At 45.3% G+C, this 17,357-nt stretch overlaps 1 protein-coding gene across 8 annotated transcripts in view; it reads right to left on the bottom strand.

Moving 5' to 3' along the window:
* CADM1 (cell adhesion molecule 1) overlaps positions 1 to 10,374 on the bottom strand; it is a 277,005-nt gene extending 266,631 nt beyond the window's left edge. For 6 of the 8 annotated variants that reach the window (XM_042470967.1, XM_042470969.1, XM_042470971.1 and 3 more), the window contains exon 1: positions 10,018 to 10,373. In XM_042470967.1, the coding sequence (XP_042326901.1) occupies positions 10,018 to 10,303 (286 nt within the window). In that variant the 5' untranslated portion in view covers positions 10,304 to 10,373. Of the gene's footprint in view, positions 1 to 10,017 lie in introns of all 8 variants that reach the window. The other 2 variants (XM_042470968.1, XM_042470970.1) reach the window with 1 other exon arrangement.
* Between the last annotated feature and the right edge of the window lie 6,983 nt (positions 10,375 to 17,357).

The raw sequence follows: 17,357 nt of genomic DNA, 5'->3' as shown, positions 1-17,357 counted from the left end.
TCAGTTTTAAGATCTCAAAAGAAGAAGAGTCTACCAGCCCAAACCCAGAGATGACCCACTTCTTCCTCTCTCAGGGATGTTTGTGGGTCAGATTCAGTTTTAAGATCTCAAAAGAAGAAGAGTCTACCAGCCCAAACCCAGAGATGACCCACTTCTTCCTCTCTCAGGGATGTTTGTGGGTCAGATTCAGTTTTAAGATCTCAAAAGAAGAAGAGTCTACCAGCCCAAACCCAGAGAGGACCCACTTCTTCCTCTCTCAGGGATGTTTGTGGGTCAGATTCAGTTTTAACATCCCAAAAGAAGAAGAGTCCACCACCCTTTGAGACAATCCATCCCTCTCTCAAAGAGCGTTTGCCATCAAGAAGGTCTTCCTAATGTTTAGGTGGGATCTTCTGGGAATCCATTGGTTCGTGCACTAGATAAAAATAAACCATATTATTATTATTATTAGTCTCTTGAGGACCAGAAAAGAAGCTTGGCTCCATCTTCTACATGGCATCCCATCAGTTATTCAAAGATAGCTATCATTTCACCTCTCCAATGTACTCTTCTCCAAGCTAAAAATCCACAGCTCCTTAATCTGTTCCACATAGGGCTTGGTTTCCACCATGTGGGCCACCCTCTTGATCTATTACCATTGAGAAAGTGGAAGTCTTACTTCCCCAAAAGGATAAAATGAGGTAGTGGGACCCATTACAGATCTAAGAGCAGAGGGCAGGGGCAGGATTAGTCATGAAAAAGTCCCACAGAGAGTTGGCAAACACCACAAGGAACAATGCTTATTCCAAAACAATGTGAATCAAAGCCAAAGTGACTTGCTGCATATAGCAGAAGATGAAGGGGAGACAACAAAATGGTACCCTGACACAGTTAACATAAAATGGGATTGGGGGAAGCTCACAACAAACAAGTACCGACCCCTAAGCTTCCTTATTGTAACAGGCTAAAGAGGTGTACACGTTCCACAATGGTAGACATACAAAGCCAATCCCTTAAAACAATAAGAGTATTACTGCACAGAAGGCAGGCTGCAAGCTGCCTCTCAAGACACTGGCAGCACAACGCCAATTACAGACAATGAACAATTGATGAGCGCCTCAGATGTGGCTCTCAACTATTGTTTTATAAAGCAGAACCATCAGGTTTAGAACAGAATAAAAATTCATCAAGTGAGCTAAATTGCTGTTTTAAAGTGTAGTTAGCATTTCACACACACACACACACGTATACACACAAGAGTATAAAAACCCAACACCCAAGCTTCTGCTTGCCCTGACTCATGTCAACACATTAATATCCCACCTACACAAATAATACCTTGGCATCTTTGGGATGAGCTGCTTTGCATGGCAATAAAGGGGCCTCCACAAGCTTTTATCTTCAGATGAAACCTCTCCAGAAATTTATATACTGTAGTCCAAATCCCCAGCTTTGACCACACTTGCAGAGACCAACTTCAAAAACCACCAGCAAGGATCAGGAGAGGCTGGAATACTCTGTGCATTCATGTTTTGCAAAGGAAGGCCCCCAATTGATGGTTGCAATACAACATTGAGCCCAGTAAACATACTGGGAAATTGAAAGGGTTCAGTACCAAACCAATATTCAACAGCCCGACTCATGTGGTTGTAGGTCCAAGACAAAAGAAACAATTACCCGAAGGATCTGTCTAAGGGTGCAATTCAGACATGCCAAATCCATCCCACTGCACCATGGCCATTATGCATAGAGATACAAAACTGAAACCAGCCCAGCCAAAATAGAGACATTGATTGAAAATATAACTCATATCCCATGTTTCAAGAGATGAAGGAAAAAAAGCCCATATTTTCAGATACTCAACTGTATTCTGGAAATGGATACTACTGGAGCGCTCCATCCCATTTTGCTCAAAATGCAAGATACAGCCAAAAGAATGTAAAGGCACTTTAGGGGAGGTAAAATTATTGTGTTTCTACAGGCAAGTCAGCCCAAAACCCATCAACAAAGTGCACATACTATATGCATAACACTGAGGAAATTACTAGGTAAGTCATTCCTGATGTACACAAACAGAATGGTAATAGCATTTAAATAGGCAGCCTTTGATGTGGAATGAAACAGCATGCCTGATCCAAGGCAAAATACATTTTATTAACTCTGACCAGACACACACTTTGGGTTAGAGGCTGACCCGAGTCGCTCACGCAGCCCTGTCATTTCGTACCACATCTACAGACTGCTGCCCTAGTAGGAAGGTATCAGTGATCCAGCCCTGCCCAAAGCGGTCAAGGGCAAGGCTCCACAAAGCAAGGGAAATGCAATGCTTGAAATGAAGCCAGCTGATGTTTATACACCCAAGCAACAAACAGCAAAGCCAACAGTGAAAAAGCTACACAGCAAGCCCCAACACTAAACCAAACCAATTGAGAATGCAGTCCCAGTATGACTAACACAATAACATTCACAAACCAACGCAGGGTGTTTAGATGTCAGAGCGGATCCCAGAAACACCAAGCAATGTGTTGTCGCTGTGTGCCTTCAAGTCAATTCTGACATATGGCGACCTTAAACCAGCATAATTTAGGTTGCAGAATTAGTCCAACAACAAGCGACTTTATTGCTTTGCACAGAGTCATAACAAACAAGTGAAAGTGTTATAGTGCACCTCCTTATTCTGTCTTATTCTGATTTATGGTGACCCTAAAGCAAACCAACCATGGGGTTTTCTTGGGAAGATTTGGTCAGAGGAGGTTTGCCATGGCCTTCATCCTGAGGCTGAGAGAGTGTAACTTGCCCAAAGTCACCCAATGGATGTCATGGCCAAGCTGGGATTTGAACCCTGGTCTCCAGAGTTGCAGTCTAGCACACAAACCATACTAGCTCTCAATAAATCTGTAGAGAATAACTTTTGAAAGTGGACATATCACTAGAGGCATCCATCACCATCATAAGTAAAGGTCCAAGGATATTTAATTCCTCTTGCTGAATGCACTTCATCCATCCCACACCATTCCCAATTCCAACCCCAAACCCCACAATCACCTACAAGAGAAAGGAGTGAGCAGAACCATACTCCAAACACTGTCACAACACACCCTGAGGATTTGCAGAAGGTCATGAACTTTGAAAACCTCCCATCAAGTCTCCACAAAGGTATTGAAAGAAGTGTGCCTTAAAGAACAAGCAGCCAATTGCTTCTGTGAACATCACAGCAATTCAGAATACTGTCCTTCAAGCTTCATAATACACCAATGTGCTACCATGGGAATCTTAGCTCATGATAAAGCAAGCCCAGGCATACAAAATATTTAACCAGTGACCAATGAAGCAACTGACCAATGTAGTAAGAAATCAAAACTCCTGAAGAGTTGGCTATTTCACTGGAAGAAGCTTAATTGCTGGTTATATGAAGACTCATGACCTTGCACCCGTCATGTGTGGTCAAGAAAGCTTCTCCCTAATGTTCTCTAACACCCTGCAGAGAACAGCTCCGCAACCTCCTATGTGATGTCCAACACGTGGTCAGAAATCAACCATCAAGCCCCACCTCCCAAATTACTCCATTGTAAAGGCTCCGAGTAGCGTTTGCACGCGTCCTTAACCAACAACTCTGTTCCACCCCAGTGGCGACCCTGTTTAGATACCACTTGGAATCGTTCCTTTTTCCGGCCTCGTAGGAGCATTGTGAAGCTTAATTAACTGTAAAGCAGAGTGATCTTCAGATGAAAAGTGCTATAGAAATGCATAGATTAAAAGTTACCAGCTTATTTTAAACCAAGCCTTAACATCACCTATCCCCATTACAATTACCCATGCTTGAATCGCTTTTTGTGCCGCATTACTGCATGCTCCATGGCACATTCCTGATTATCGTACTATTTGAGGAGCTTATCAGAAAGGCTCACAACTTTTGCTAAATTTAGTAGAGATAAAGAGAGTCACAAAAACATCTAGCGGCTTAAATCATGTGTGAGTTGTGCCTTCAGTCAAAACAAAACGTGGAAAGTGAGTTACCTGTGCTAGGAAATGCAAATACTCATACCAATCCAGGAAAATACCTGAAAAGTCTCCACTGATACACCCTCCATTTGCTTTGAGGTCCTTTCGTTCCCAACACAAATGGTAGGTCAAGACCCACTGCTAAGCTACAGTCATCTTGTGGTGGCCATAATTAAGAGTCTGAGATAATATAGTAGAAGCATGTAAGGCCACTTGTAGGTCAGGGAGATGGAATCTCAAAGAGCTGAACCTCAAAGACCATTTAATACGAAGGCCTCCTTAATGAAATATTTAAGCAGCGCTGGTGCTACAAGAAAGTACAAAAAAAAGGTGTTGTCGAACAGAGAAAGGGATCGGGCAATTTGGCACGGAGCATCTCCAAAGCACACAAGATTGCTTTTGACTCAAGACCACCAAATTTTCATCAAGACTAACAGCTCCCAAGCGCAGAGCGGTAAATCTTCAGTTCGGCAACAGTTGTCCCTATGTGACGCTCTCCAGTTAATGCATGCCCTTTGCAAAAGCCAGCCACTTCTCTTCTGCAACGCCGTTTGCACGCTCCATTTTTATCCTTCCAGAGGAACCCTTGGAGCCCAGAGTTTACACGTCCCATCAAAACCATGCTAGTCTGAGCCAGTGGAGTAAAGAGGAAACCGGCATTCATTACTTATACTAGCCGGGTTTCGTGCAATATGGCTGCTGCCCTATTACGGCATTCAGTGTGACTTTTATAGCAACTCTTCTCTTAAGAGCAGGGCACAGCGCTAAGGAAAGAAAGAAAGAGTGAGGCATTGCGTATTCATGTCCACATCAGGAGGGGAATAAAAAGGCACCTTTATTTTAGGCCTCCTATTGTGAGCGATCCAATTTTTCCACTTAAAAAAAGCGTTTGCAATGCGTGGATCTGAAAGCAAGAAGAGCCCATCAACACCGCAAACCTATAAAGCCATTTTTATAATGTTATTTCTTCAACGCCATTCAATGGGGAAGAGAACTCCTTGAAAAGCAAAGACAGGGACAACATTTTGCAAACTGAAGATATTAAAAAGTCGGGAATCGAATGCTGACAAGCCATCATGCTCAAGTGACATCCACCGCTATGGAGGTCTCATATCTATGCTGTTCCTCTGCAGGCTAACCCAAATCCCAGCCCCCAAAACTGCCTTCCAGCAAACTGGGTTTTGGAGGAAGTGTCATCATTGTTGCATTCAGTCACCATTTAGGCCGGGCAACAATCGCATGGGTTCTGGATGGCATTATGTTCCAACGGACGGACGGTTTGTTGAGCCAGCATAATGAGCTGAAAGTGACAACGGTTTTCTCTTCCCCTTCCACCCCCACAGCCCCCTTTTCCAAGGGGCCCTGTTCTGCAGAACTTGATAAAGCATGTACAACATACATATGAATACCACTCTTTGTTCCGGAGAGCTGCCTGCGCTTTTATCCCCCACCGTTCCTCGTATTAGTTAAATTCAAAGGGTCCCTCAATGGCTCTGTTGTTAGTCCAAAACGTCCCAGGCAAATAATGCTCCGTGCTCTTGTCACACCAGTGAGTAAATGAGGCCTTGTACGTCTCCGGTGACACACTGGAAATATAAAGTGGCGTTAATGAGGGATATTTCCATCAATGCAATGGGCGACGCAAGGGCAGAGTCCTCCTCCAGCGACATCCCAGTTCGAAACTGGGAGGTGGTGGGTGGAAGGATGGGGAAAAGGCGGCACTTTTGCAGAGCAACAAGACAAACCGCGGCTAAAAAGCTGCGCCTCAGGGCTACCTGTTGCCTCCAATTCAAAAGGCGACACTGGCACAAAATTATTATTATAATATTTATTTGTGTCCCGCTCTTTTCCCAGAACTGGGACTCAAAATCTCTCCAGCAGTTAAACATTTCGCAGGACTCAAATTGCTTAAGGGTCTGGCTTGGCCAGTGTTTAACAAACATTCGCCGAATCCAAAACAATCAAGTATCCAGAAAGTGTACGATTTTGACAAAAGCGCTGAACAGGTAAGGTTCAAAAGGACTTCCATTAATGGCAAGCCGAAGCACAAGGAAGGAAAGTTTTACTCTACATCCAAATAGCCGACTCCAAAACCGGCCCGCAATTTTGCGGAAGGGTCTGCGCCAAAATAGCTTTTTTTGCTACTTCCACGTATATTTAAAAGCCAGGCAGCTGCAGAAATGAAGGGGGAAAGAAAAGAAAAGAAGAAATGAAAAGCTACAGACGCACAAACCCATTGCTGTTTAGTTCAAAATGTCGCTTGGAAAAAAACCCAGTGTCGGGCCGTAAGATATGTAAGAGAAAGAAGCTGCTTCCATGGAAACTGGAAACGGCGTTTTCGTGTAGCTCCGACACGGATCGCAGAGCCCACCATCCCTCCTTTGCAAAGCCAACACCTCCTCTGCCAAGGAAGCCAACTCTCCTCTTTATTTATTTGGGCTTTTAAAAAATTGATAAGCAAATAAAGGCCAAGGACAACTACTGTTGCTACTACTCTGAATGGTTTGTCAACAAGGTGTAGTGCTTTGCTACATGTTCAGCAGCTTTGAGCATCCTTCATTTCCTGGCTGCGGAGAGGAAAAATTCCCCCGCTCTTCTTGCATCTTCTCACATACACACTTGTGTTTTTGCAACAGATGCGACGACGCACCTTCTTCGAGAACGTATCGCATCAAAACTTGGACATTTCTAACATCGAAGCGGCTGCCTTACCTTCACTTACCGATGGAGGATTTTCTTTGGCATTTGCACCGGAGGATATAAATGGGACCGAAGGTGCATCCCAGTTTATTAATCCGAATTTATCCTTCCGATTAAACGAAGCCAAAGTCTCCATCGCACTCCTGAATGCAAGATTTCAACCAAAACTACAGCTCACTATAATTTATTCAACTATACATTCATATAAATTACAAAAAGGGAGGCGAGAAACGAACCAAGAACTAAATTAAAATGTTCTATTTTTCTGAAGCTTGAGATGAGGATCGTTTGCAGCAAAAGGAGGGGATGCAAATAGGGTCCCCCCCACACTTGTTGCTCACTCCCATATTAGACCCCAGACCCCAATTGCAGCATCCTCCCCATGTCTGCCCCATAAAAACCTGTTCCACCAGACTCTACAAATGCAAAGAAATCTGTGAACTGCATTCCCTGAACCAAAGATCTGGCGGCAAAGACATTCCTCTCCTTTTTTCCTTCCCCCCTTTTTGTTATTGAAAGCAAATACTGCCCTCTTCTTTTTCAACCTTGCCAGCACCGACTCTCATTCTCTCTCTGCCAAGGAAGAAAAAATGCTTGCAACAGGGACGTCGAGGAGAAGGAAGAAGAGGAGAGTATTGTGTTGGTCTTTGTGCATGTGTTTAATTGCAGCATTTTTTAATGCTGAGCCACAATAAGCGGAGAAGGATTGCAGAACCGACCCCTACCTTTCCTTCGGATACCTATGCAGATAGGAAGATGCCCCACAAGTCCTTGCTTCGCTGCAATTTCAGGGGGGGAGGCTGAAGGGAGGTTCAGAGGGACCCCCAGGAGACTCCTCAGATCCTGAACCTCCAGAGCATTCACTTCTTCCTCTCTTAGGGATGCCGGAAGCAATTCAGTGCACAAGAGGACCCTCCAAAGGACCTAAACCCTGAACCCCAAACCCAGAGAGCATCTCATAAGGATGCTGGTGGGTCAGATTCACCAAAGGACCCTCCAAATGAACCAAACCCTGAACCCAGAGAGGACCCACTTCTTCCTCTCTTACAGATGCTGATGGGTTAGATTCACCAAAGGACCCTAACCTTGAACCCCAATTCTTTCTCACTCAAGGATGCTGAAAACAATTCAGTGCACAAAAGGACCCTCCAAAAGACCCAAATCTTGAACTCCAAAACCAGAGAGCATCCACTTCTTCCTCTCTTAGGGATGCTGATGGGTCAGATTCACAAAAGGATGCTGCAAAGGACCCAAACCTTGAGCCCCAAACCCAGAGAGGACCCACTTCTTCCTCTGTTAGGGATGCTGGAAACAATTCAGTGCACAAAAGGGACCCTCTAAAGGACCCCAAACCACATATGGAGTTACACAGAAAAGGGGGGGAAGAGGTACAGGGTATTCCCCCCAAAATAAATACTGCACCCCGTTTCTTTGCATGGAAAGGAGAGGCAATGAGGAGGAGGAAGTATTTCTGGATGCAAACTAGGGATCATAAAAGCTGGGGTGCAAAGGGTTTCTTCTCATCTTTTTTTCTTCTGCAACTTCAGGTTCAAAGGCAGGAAAGGAAGGAAATGGGGGGGCAGTTTCTTTGATGGGGGGCATGGCATGAGGAAAGTGGGGAAGGGTCTCTGTCCTGACAAAAGAAAGTGAAGGAGGGATGGAGGCTGATGGAAGAAAGCACCAAGAGAAAGGAGAGAGGAAAAGGGAAAGGAAAGCAAGATTCACAACACACATTCATCATACACACAAATTGGGGGGGGGGGGCTTTGGAAATGAAGAGTGTGCAGAAAATAAATCCCCCCCCCCCAAAAAAACCAGATCAAGGAGAAGCAGTATTGGAGGAAAGAAGAAGGGTTGCATTTTTATTTTGGGGGAGGAAGGAAGGAAGTGTGCAGATAGGGTCCTTTATGATAGAGGTGGGTCGGAGGGGCTTATTAATGAGGCTGGAGCATGCATCTTGCATGGGGGGGGGGGGGGGTCATGCAAAAATAAAACCGAATATTTCCCAGTGAGAGAGAGAGAAGAGTGAAGAGAGGAAGGAGTGAAGGAGAGAATGGAGGGAAGAGGAAGGAAAAGGAAAGGGGGGGGGAAACACATCCTGCAATGTGGTGGTGTCTTTGTGTTTATTGCATGGGGGTGTCTTATTTTTTTCAAGCAGAGCAGCCCCCTCCCCTCCATGCAAGGGATCTTGGGGGCTGGGGAAAGAAAAGAAGGGAAAGGAGGAGGAGAGGGAAGCGTGGATATTGGGGGGGGAATGCTGATGGGGGGGACTGGGGGGACCTGGGATGATGGAAGAAGGATGAGAGGAGGAAAAGGGAATAGGAGGAGAGGAAGAGGAGAAAGTGTGATGGGTGGTTTTTTGGAAGAGGTCTCAGTGAGAATTAAGGACCCCCCCAGAAAGGAAGAGGAGGTCTATGGGGGGGAGGAAGAGGAAGAGGATGGAGATGAGCGGAGATGTGATTCTTTAGGGGGCAAAGGCCTTGGGGAGGGGGCTTTTAGATGAGGGGGGGCTATGGGGGGTGAGGAGAAGTAAGGGAGATGTGAGCCCACTTCCAAAAGGGAGAACTGATTCATAACAAGAGAAGAGGGAGATTGGGAAGCCTTGGGTGGGGGGTTAAGAGACCCACCCCAAAAGGAAAAGGGGAGTCTATGGGGTGAGGGAGTTAATGGAGGGGGGAATCTGCCTTCCCAGAGGGAAACTAATAACCACAAAAACGGGGGGGGTGGTGCTAAGGAGGGGGTAGGGAAACCTTGGGGGGGGTAAGGAGACCTCTGGGTGATGGAGGGGGAGAAAGTATGCTCTAAAGGGGGGAGGAGGGGTCAAAGAAGAGGGGAGATGGGGACCCCCCAAAGGAAGAGAAATAGGGGGTTTAAATGGGGGGGGTCTGAAAAAGGGGGCAGGAGAGGAAAAAGAGGGATGGGGCAGCCTTGGAAGAGTGTCTATGGGGGGAATTGGGGGAAAGGAAGGAGGGACCCCCCTTTTGGTGGGGTTTTGCTGGAGGAAGTGGTTGGGGGTGCGGGGTGATTCGGCAGGGGTGGGGGGAGATTGGGGTGGCCTAAAAGAGGAGTGGGGTCGTCTGTGTTGTGATGGGGAAATCAGGCTTTCAAGGAGATGAAGGAGAGCCCCCATCAGGAGGAGGGTCCGGGGCGGGAGGGGGTCTACAAAGGGGGGCCACGTAGGAGGGGAGGGGGAAGCCTTGGGAAGAGAGCCTTGAATGGGAGCGAAGAGGGAGGGAGGGCATTGAGGCTTCGTGGTGGGGGCTACGGCGCGGAAATCGCCCCTTCATTGATTAACGGACGAAGGGCCCTCCTTGTTTGGGGGCCCTGGCTCCTTACCTGTGGGGAGCAGCGAGGCGGCGACGGCGGCGGCAGCCAGGAGGAAGAGGGCCAGCGAAGGAGGAGAGGGAGACGCGGCAGAGGGAGAAGCGGCGGGAGGCGAGGCGGCGGTGGCGGCGGCGGCAGCGGGGCACGAGGCGAGGAGCCTGGCGGAGGCTGCGTCGTCGGGGCTCTCTCCGGGCTCCTGGAGGGCGGCTCGCTCCCCGCCGGGCCTCCTGGGCCACCGCCACCGGCATTGCCCTCGCGGCAGCGGCAGCGGCGTCCTCCCGCCTCCGCCTCGCTCCATTCCCGCGTCCCGCCGCACCTGCTCTTCCTCCGCGGCGTCTGAGCTGCACAAAGCGCACGCACAGCGAGCAGGACCTTAATGAGATGCAGAGGCGTCACGCGTGACGAAGGACAAAAGGGGGCGGGGACAGGACTTATAAGGAGAGCGAGGGGCGGGGCGACGAAGGAAGGAGGCGGTGACTGGTAATGAATCTCCTCCCACTTTTTCCCTGTTCTGCTTTCTCATAGGTCTATAGAGGGGGAAGGTTGGGGGCGTGGTCTGCATGGATAATGAGCTCCAACGTTCCAATGGAAGGGAAAGGAGGAAAGGGGCGTGGCTTGTGTGAATGGTAAAGTATCCTCCTCCTCTTTCTGAAGCCTTTCTTTCTTCCATTGGAGGGAGGAAGGAAGTGCGTGGCTTGCATGACTAATAAAACCCCGCCTCTTTTCAAGCTTCAGTAGAGGTAAAAGGAGGGGGCGTGGCTTAGAGAAATAAGACTCCACCCCCTTCCAGCTCCAGTAGAAGGAAAAGGAGGGGGAGGCGTGGCTTGCATAAATAATAAAGCCTCCGCTTCCTCTCCTGGGAGGCGTGGCCTGTGCGATGAAGAAGCACTGAGGGGGAGTGGGCGTGGCCGTGTATGCTAATAAGCCCCGCCCCTTGTTCTCTTTCATCGGCGCTGATAGGATAATCCTGGCCTCCGCCTCCTCCTCTCCCCGCCCACTTTTGGCGGCGAAGCCACGCCTCCCCTCCGCCTCAGAGCTCCTCTGCCAGGGACCGAGGAGAAATTCCTGGCCAAACTCTCAGCGAAGAACGAGGCGGTTTAGGGAGCGTCTCTAATTTGATCTCTTGGAGACAAAACCCCAACCTGGAATGGCGTTTCTCGAGGGTCAAGGAAGTAGAGAGCGTTTCCTGACTGGGATGGGACCCCTGTTACTAGTATTATTATTATTATTATCATGAGGGGGATTTCTTGTCAAGGTTTGAGGCTGAGAGAGTGTGACTTTCCAAGGGCCACCCAGCTGAGCATTTGTGAAATTTATTTATATATATATGTATATAATGTGTGTGTCTATGTATATATATGTGTGTGTGTGTGTATATATATATATATATAATTTGTTCTATTCTTGTATTTGTTTTGCAAATATTGTGTACTGCTCAGTTTGTGTTCTCTTTGGGTTTCATTTACATGCTTTGTGAAATTTCATATATATATATATATATATATAATTTGTTGCATTTTCATACATTAATCAAAGATTCCCAAACTTCAGTCTTCTTCCAGATTCTTGGACTTCATCTCCCAGAATTCCTGACAGTTAGCCAATCTGGCTGAGGCTTCTGGGAGATGAAGTCCAAAACACCTGGAGGACCAAAGTTTGGCAACCACTGGAAGGAAGACCAAATTGAAGGACAGAGACTGGGACCATCTCCCCTCCATCTTCCCCACAGTCCTTTATCATCCCACACTTTGTTTACATCAATGGTCTCCAAACTTTGGTCTTCCAAGGGTTTACTACAACTCCCAGAAGCCCTATCCAGCTTGGCCAGGGATAAGGAATTCTGGGAGCTGTAGTCCAAAACACCTGGAGGACTCAAGGTGCGTGATTATTTCCACATTGTAGAGATGGAGAAGAGGACCATCCCTGAAGAAACCGCAATTTGGGCAGCTTAATATTGGAAATACGTCTTTCTTCTGACAACCTGGTCCTGATCCGCAGACATTTCTGCATTGACACAGACTCTCCCTGCGACAGACTCTCAGCCTCCGACGGCCCTTTATTTGTCGCAGGAACAGCTTGAAACTTGCTCTTTTCATTCCCTTTTCGAAAGGAAGCCGAGCGACTCTCAAGATCTTGACGAAGCTGCCAGGTTGGGGGGAGGCTTAAAACGCCGTGTGATTCATAAGGAAATCATTAGACTTTAACAGCCTGACTAATAGGAAAACAAGCACCCTTCCAGTCCAAGAACTCGGTTTTCGTTGACGCCGTTCTTGGGACTCGAATTCACAGCAGAAGACGGCAAAAAGCGACCCTTGTGCAGAAACTGTGCAGGAAAATGAACTTAACTCCCTGCCAGGTGGAAGAAAGGGAACCGTCCTCCCTTTGTATATCACAGGCGACTGGAGCAAAGTCGCCATTTCCCCTGCTTTCATCCACCTGCGCCGCTTCGCCTTTCATCCCAGCCCTTCAAAGGTGCCACCCAACCTCAGCAACAAAAGGAACTTCTCACCTTCCCAAGTCTGATGCAAGTCACTTCGGCACCATTCCCACCGAAATGCGGAAGGTGAGGTTCCCCGGCTGTTTGCAGTCGTCCAAGGTGGCCTTCAACGTGGAAGCGGTGGATTCAGGTTTGGGTGGCAAACGTTTTAGAGACTGAGTGCCCAAACCGCTACCCAAAACCCACTCAAGTATCGCAAAGTGCCATATCCCACTGACTTTCTAATAACAAACTCTGGCGAATTCTGTGTTGAGGTCATGGCGTGTGTGCCCACAGAGAGGGCTCTGAGTGTCACTTCTGGCACGAGTGCCATAGGTTTGCCACCACTGTCATAGAGCCATAGAGCTGGAAGACATGCCACGAGGGACATCCAATCCAACCCTATTCTGCCTTCTCTTCTCCAGGCTAAACATACTGTATATACTCAACTATAACCTTATACTTAAGTCAGGTCAATATAAGTCAGCTTATACATAAGTCGAGGGCAAGTTTTGGGGCCGAAAGTATGGATTTTGCTATGAGGGTAAAATATAGGGGCACATAGCAAAGGATCTAAAGGATGAAGCAAAGCAAAACAATGTCAAAGAGCTTACAGAACTCCATCAGACATCACTCTTTGCACTAACTCTTAAGACTGGATGGATGAGAGAGTAGAAGGGGTCGGTGCTTCACACATTATACTCTTGCTTTTCACCAGGAGATGGTTCCTTCTTTTAAATAAGAGTTAAAATACAATACTTACATTGACCCATGGATAAGTCGACTCAGGTTTTTGGGGTCGGTTTTTTGACCTAAGTTTCTAGACTTATACATGACTATATACAGTGCCTCCAGCTCTCTGCGGACTTTATCCTGTGGGAAAACGGGAGTTAAACACGATTTAAAGTACATTCGAATTCAAACCAGACTTGCAAATTCAGGTAGTTTATCATACTAGGGGACTGCCTCCTAAGTGGAATAACGCGAAGTTAATCTGAACGCAAAGCAGAGAAAAACAGCAGGTTTTTTTTTACTTTTGGGTTGTTCCGCTTTGCGTTCGGATTAACTTCGCGTTATTTCAAGTTAGCTGCGACGTTGTGTGATAAACCTTGGGCATTTCTGGGGTTTTCTTTGGTTTAAATCTAGTTTGACTCTCGTTTTCCCATGGGATCTCACCAGTGTGATAAACTCCTAAGTCTCTCTTCATAGGGCTTGATGGTTTCCAAAGTGTTGTTTTCTTAAATGCAGATACATCATGAATTAAAACTGGGGCAAGAATCCTGTTGTGAGAACCTAGTTTTCCCACCTAAACGGCCTGATATTTTTTGCTTGATGCGGAATCTTCCCATTCATTTCAAAACAGCAGACGCGGCATTGCACAAGCGGCGCAGTTGTGCACGGATTCGCCTTGCGCACAGACGCTTGAGCCCATTGCGCATAGTTGCATACTATGCGCTGGTTGGATATCTGGAAGCCCAGTGTTGCAATTCCTTCGTGAGCAGGTGCTTTGCAACCAGGTATCTGAAGAAGTATTAGACATATCAGACGACGCTGCATCTTATCACCTTATCTATTCAACCTGTATGCAGAACGTATTGGAAGAAAAGCAGACATGGCCACAGAAGAAGGAGGAGTGAAAACAGGAGGAAGGAATGTCAACATTATTATTATTATTATTATTATTATTATTATTATTAATTTGTATAGGGACACAAATTTACAAAATTGGGAGATTTTTGGTGATGAAACAAATGCATAGTTGTGCAGATAAAAATGGAAAACAATATACAATTGCTGCCAGTGAAAAGGGAGGAGTAATTAAAGGGTCTGTCCCTGGCAGAGAACATGAAAACTGTTAATTAAAGGCTAATTATTATTATTATTGTTATTGTTAACGGTTGGGGAAGGAGCAAGAACGGCAGCACTACCTACAAAGTATGCCAAAATTGGGAGGCTGCGATTCTCAGCGCCCTTTCCAAGGAGCTAAATACCCTTTAAAAGAATAGGGATGGCTTCTGCTTAATGCTTAATGCTTAATGCACAAATCCTACTGCCTTTAATATGTTTTTTGGGATCTGGGTTCAAATCCCCGCTCAGTGACGGAAACCCATTGGGACAAGTCACAAACCCTCAGCCCTTTGGTAGGGTTACTATAGCGTCATGCGGAAAAGACTCAAAGGCGCAGGACAAAACAAGTGCAGAAAAGGTCTTTGTTTGAGTACGTCCATCGAACAACCAAAGCAATTGTAATTTTTGCAAGTTGGTCTCCATTCCCACCATTCTTGAACGTAATTTCAATTTTCATATATATATATATATATATATATATATATATCTTGCTTCCGACCCTTGTCCCTATTTGTTTGCCAGTGGCTCTGTCCCTGGTGTGACTTTGGTGCCTTTGGCACTGGAAATGCCACTCTCTTGACTCAATGTATTTTGGGAAGGTCTCTGTCTGACTTGCATTCCTGCATGAATATTTCACATTCCAGCCTGACAAGAGAGGACCTGTCCTTTTCTACTTTGGGGAATGGGAATGTAAGAGAGCAAATGGATGGCCTCTCTCTCTCTCTCTCTCTCTCCTTCTCTCTCGTTGTTTCCTTCTTTTATGGAAAAATCACCAAAATAAACTCGTCCTTCTCCTTGTTTCTTCCAAGAAAAGACCCATCCATCCCAGGCAGAAAATTCATACAGGGAATTTAAAACAGAAAGTGTTTAAAGAACGGGTTGGAGTGCTATATTGTTTTAAAGTATTTTAACCTTTTTTAATCTTTTTAACTGTGTTTTATTCTTTTAACACGAGATTCGTTTTAATGTTGCAATAATTTAATTCTGTTTTAATGCACAATTTTTTAGGCTTTTAACTTTTTAAATATTATTATTTTAAATATTTTAAATATTATTATTATTATTATTATTATTATTATTATTATTATTAACTATACTGTATTTTTTAAATGTTGTGAGCCGCCCCGAGTCCCAGTTTTGGGATATAAATAAATATTATTTGTAGTATTAGTAATAATGTTATATTTATTTGTATTGGGAGTCAGAGCGGCTTCACGACATTAAAAAACAACAGTGCAATTAAAAACGTAGGGGAAAAAGTACATTAAAAAGGAATTAAGTTATTACAATATTAAAACAGATAGTTATTAAAGGAATAAAACACATTTTATTCATCATCATCATCCCAGCAGAGAAAAGTAAAATGAATAATCCCTTGACAAATTCTGCCAAGATGCATCATCTCTTACAGCTAGATTTTTCTAACAAGAACAACCTTATCATCATCATCATCATCATCATCATCATCTATTTATATAGCACCATCCATGTATGTGGTGCTTTACAATTCCAAAGTAAAACATTTATAATGATTCCAATAATATAAAAGAGACCCAGCATGTTCTGAGCCTTGGACTATGACTCTGGAGACGAGGGTTCGAATCCCGCTTGGCCACGAAACCTCACCTTGGGCAATAAGTCACACTCTCTCGGCCTCAGAGGATGGCAATGGCAAAACCCCTCTGAAGAACTCTTGCCAAGAAAACCCCATGATAGGTTTGCCTTAGGGTTGTCATAAGTCAGAAAGGACTTGAAGGCACACAATTCTGAGCATTGGTTTTTCCCTTTGGACGGAGAAAGAGTTGGAGGCAGTCTCTCTGTTTCTGGCCTTCTGTCTCTCTCTGTCTCTCTTTCTCCTTGCCTTGTTATCCCTTAAGCAGCAAAGAGGTTGACATGATCCAGAGGAAGAAGGCAAGAAAGATGCCAACAAGAAGCATTCCCAGCATTTTCAATAATGAGGCTGTTCCAAGAGGTGCCACTCCAGGTAAGTTGTCACTTTGGGTTTAGCCTACTGTCTTCTTCCTCGGCTCAGTCTGAAGTTGGAAAGCGCTTGCAGCAAAGGTTGGACCGCGCTGTAATTTGGGACAGAAACACCTTCTCTTTCTCCCTGGCTTCCTCCTTCCCTGCCTACCTTCTCCCACACGCTTCATCTCATCCTCATCATGCAAACTGCACCAAGACACAGATATGTATATATCTCCCCTAATTCGCTTGCTGCTAGTGACCCCAGAACATCCAGCCCTGAGAATCAGGGAGAAGTCTTTTCCAAAGCTCCACTTTTCTCATATCTACAAGAAAGGCAGCCTGAATTTTGCACAGCAGATAGATAGATGGCTGGATGCATAGATAGATGATAGATAGATGCGTATACGGATAGATAGATGCATAGATAGGTAAGTAAATAGGTAGATAGATAGATGCATCAATAGACAGATGCATAGATAGATAGATAGATGATGGATGGATAGATAGATAGATAGATAGATAGATAGATAGATAGATAGATGCGTAGGTAGGTAGGTAGGTAAATGGATGATAGATGCATCAATAGACAAATAGATGCATGGATGGATGGACAGAGATAGATAGATGCATAGATGGATGCATAGATAGGTAGATAGATAGATGATAGATAGATGCATAGATGGATACATAAATGGATGCATAGATAGGCAGATAGACAAACAGATGATAGATATATGCATAGATGGACAGATGCATAGGTAGGCAGATAGATGTATTGATAGACACATAGATACATCAATAGACACATAGATGCATAGATAGAAAGATGCATGCATGGATGGATGGATGGCTAGACAGATGCATAGACAGATAGCGATAGATGCATAGACAAATTTGCAAAGGGATCTTGTGGCACCTTTGAGACTAACTGTGCAAAAAAAGTTGTATCATAAGCTTTCATAGACTTACTTATTCTTCAGATGCATGGAGTGAACTGGCATCCAGGAAGGAGTTTTATAATCAACTTGTGTGAATGTCCATAGAAATGCAAAACTTGTGGGTA

This window comes from Sceloporus undulatus, chromosome 6 (assembly GCF_019175285.1).
Source record: "Sceloporus undulatus isolate JIND9_A2432 ecotype Alabama chromosome 6, SceUnd_v1.1, whole genome shotgun sequence".
Taxonomy (NCBI): domain Eukaryota; kingdom Metazoa; phylum Chordata; class Lepidosauria; order Squamata; family Phrynosomatidae; genus Sceloporus; species Sceloporus undulatus.
The sequence above is the reverse complement of the archived record's forward strand: the minus strand, read 5'-3'. Positions and strand labels throughout refer to the sequence as shown.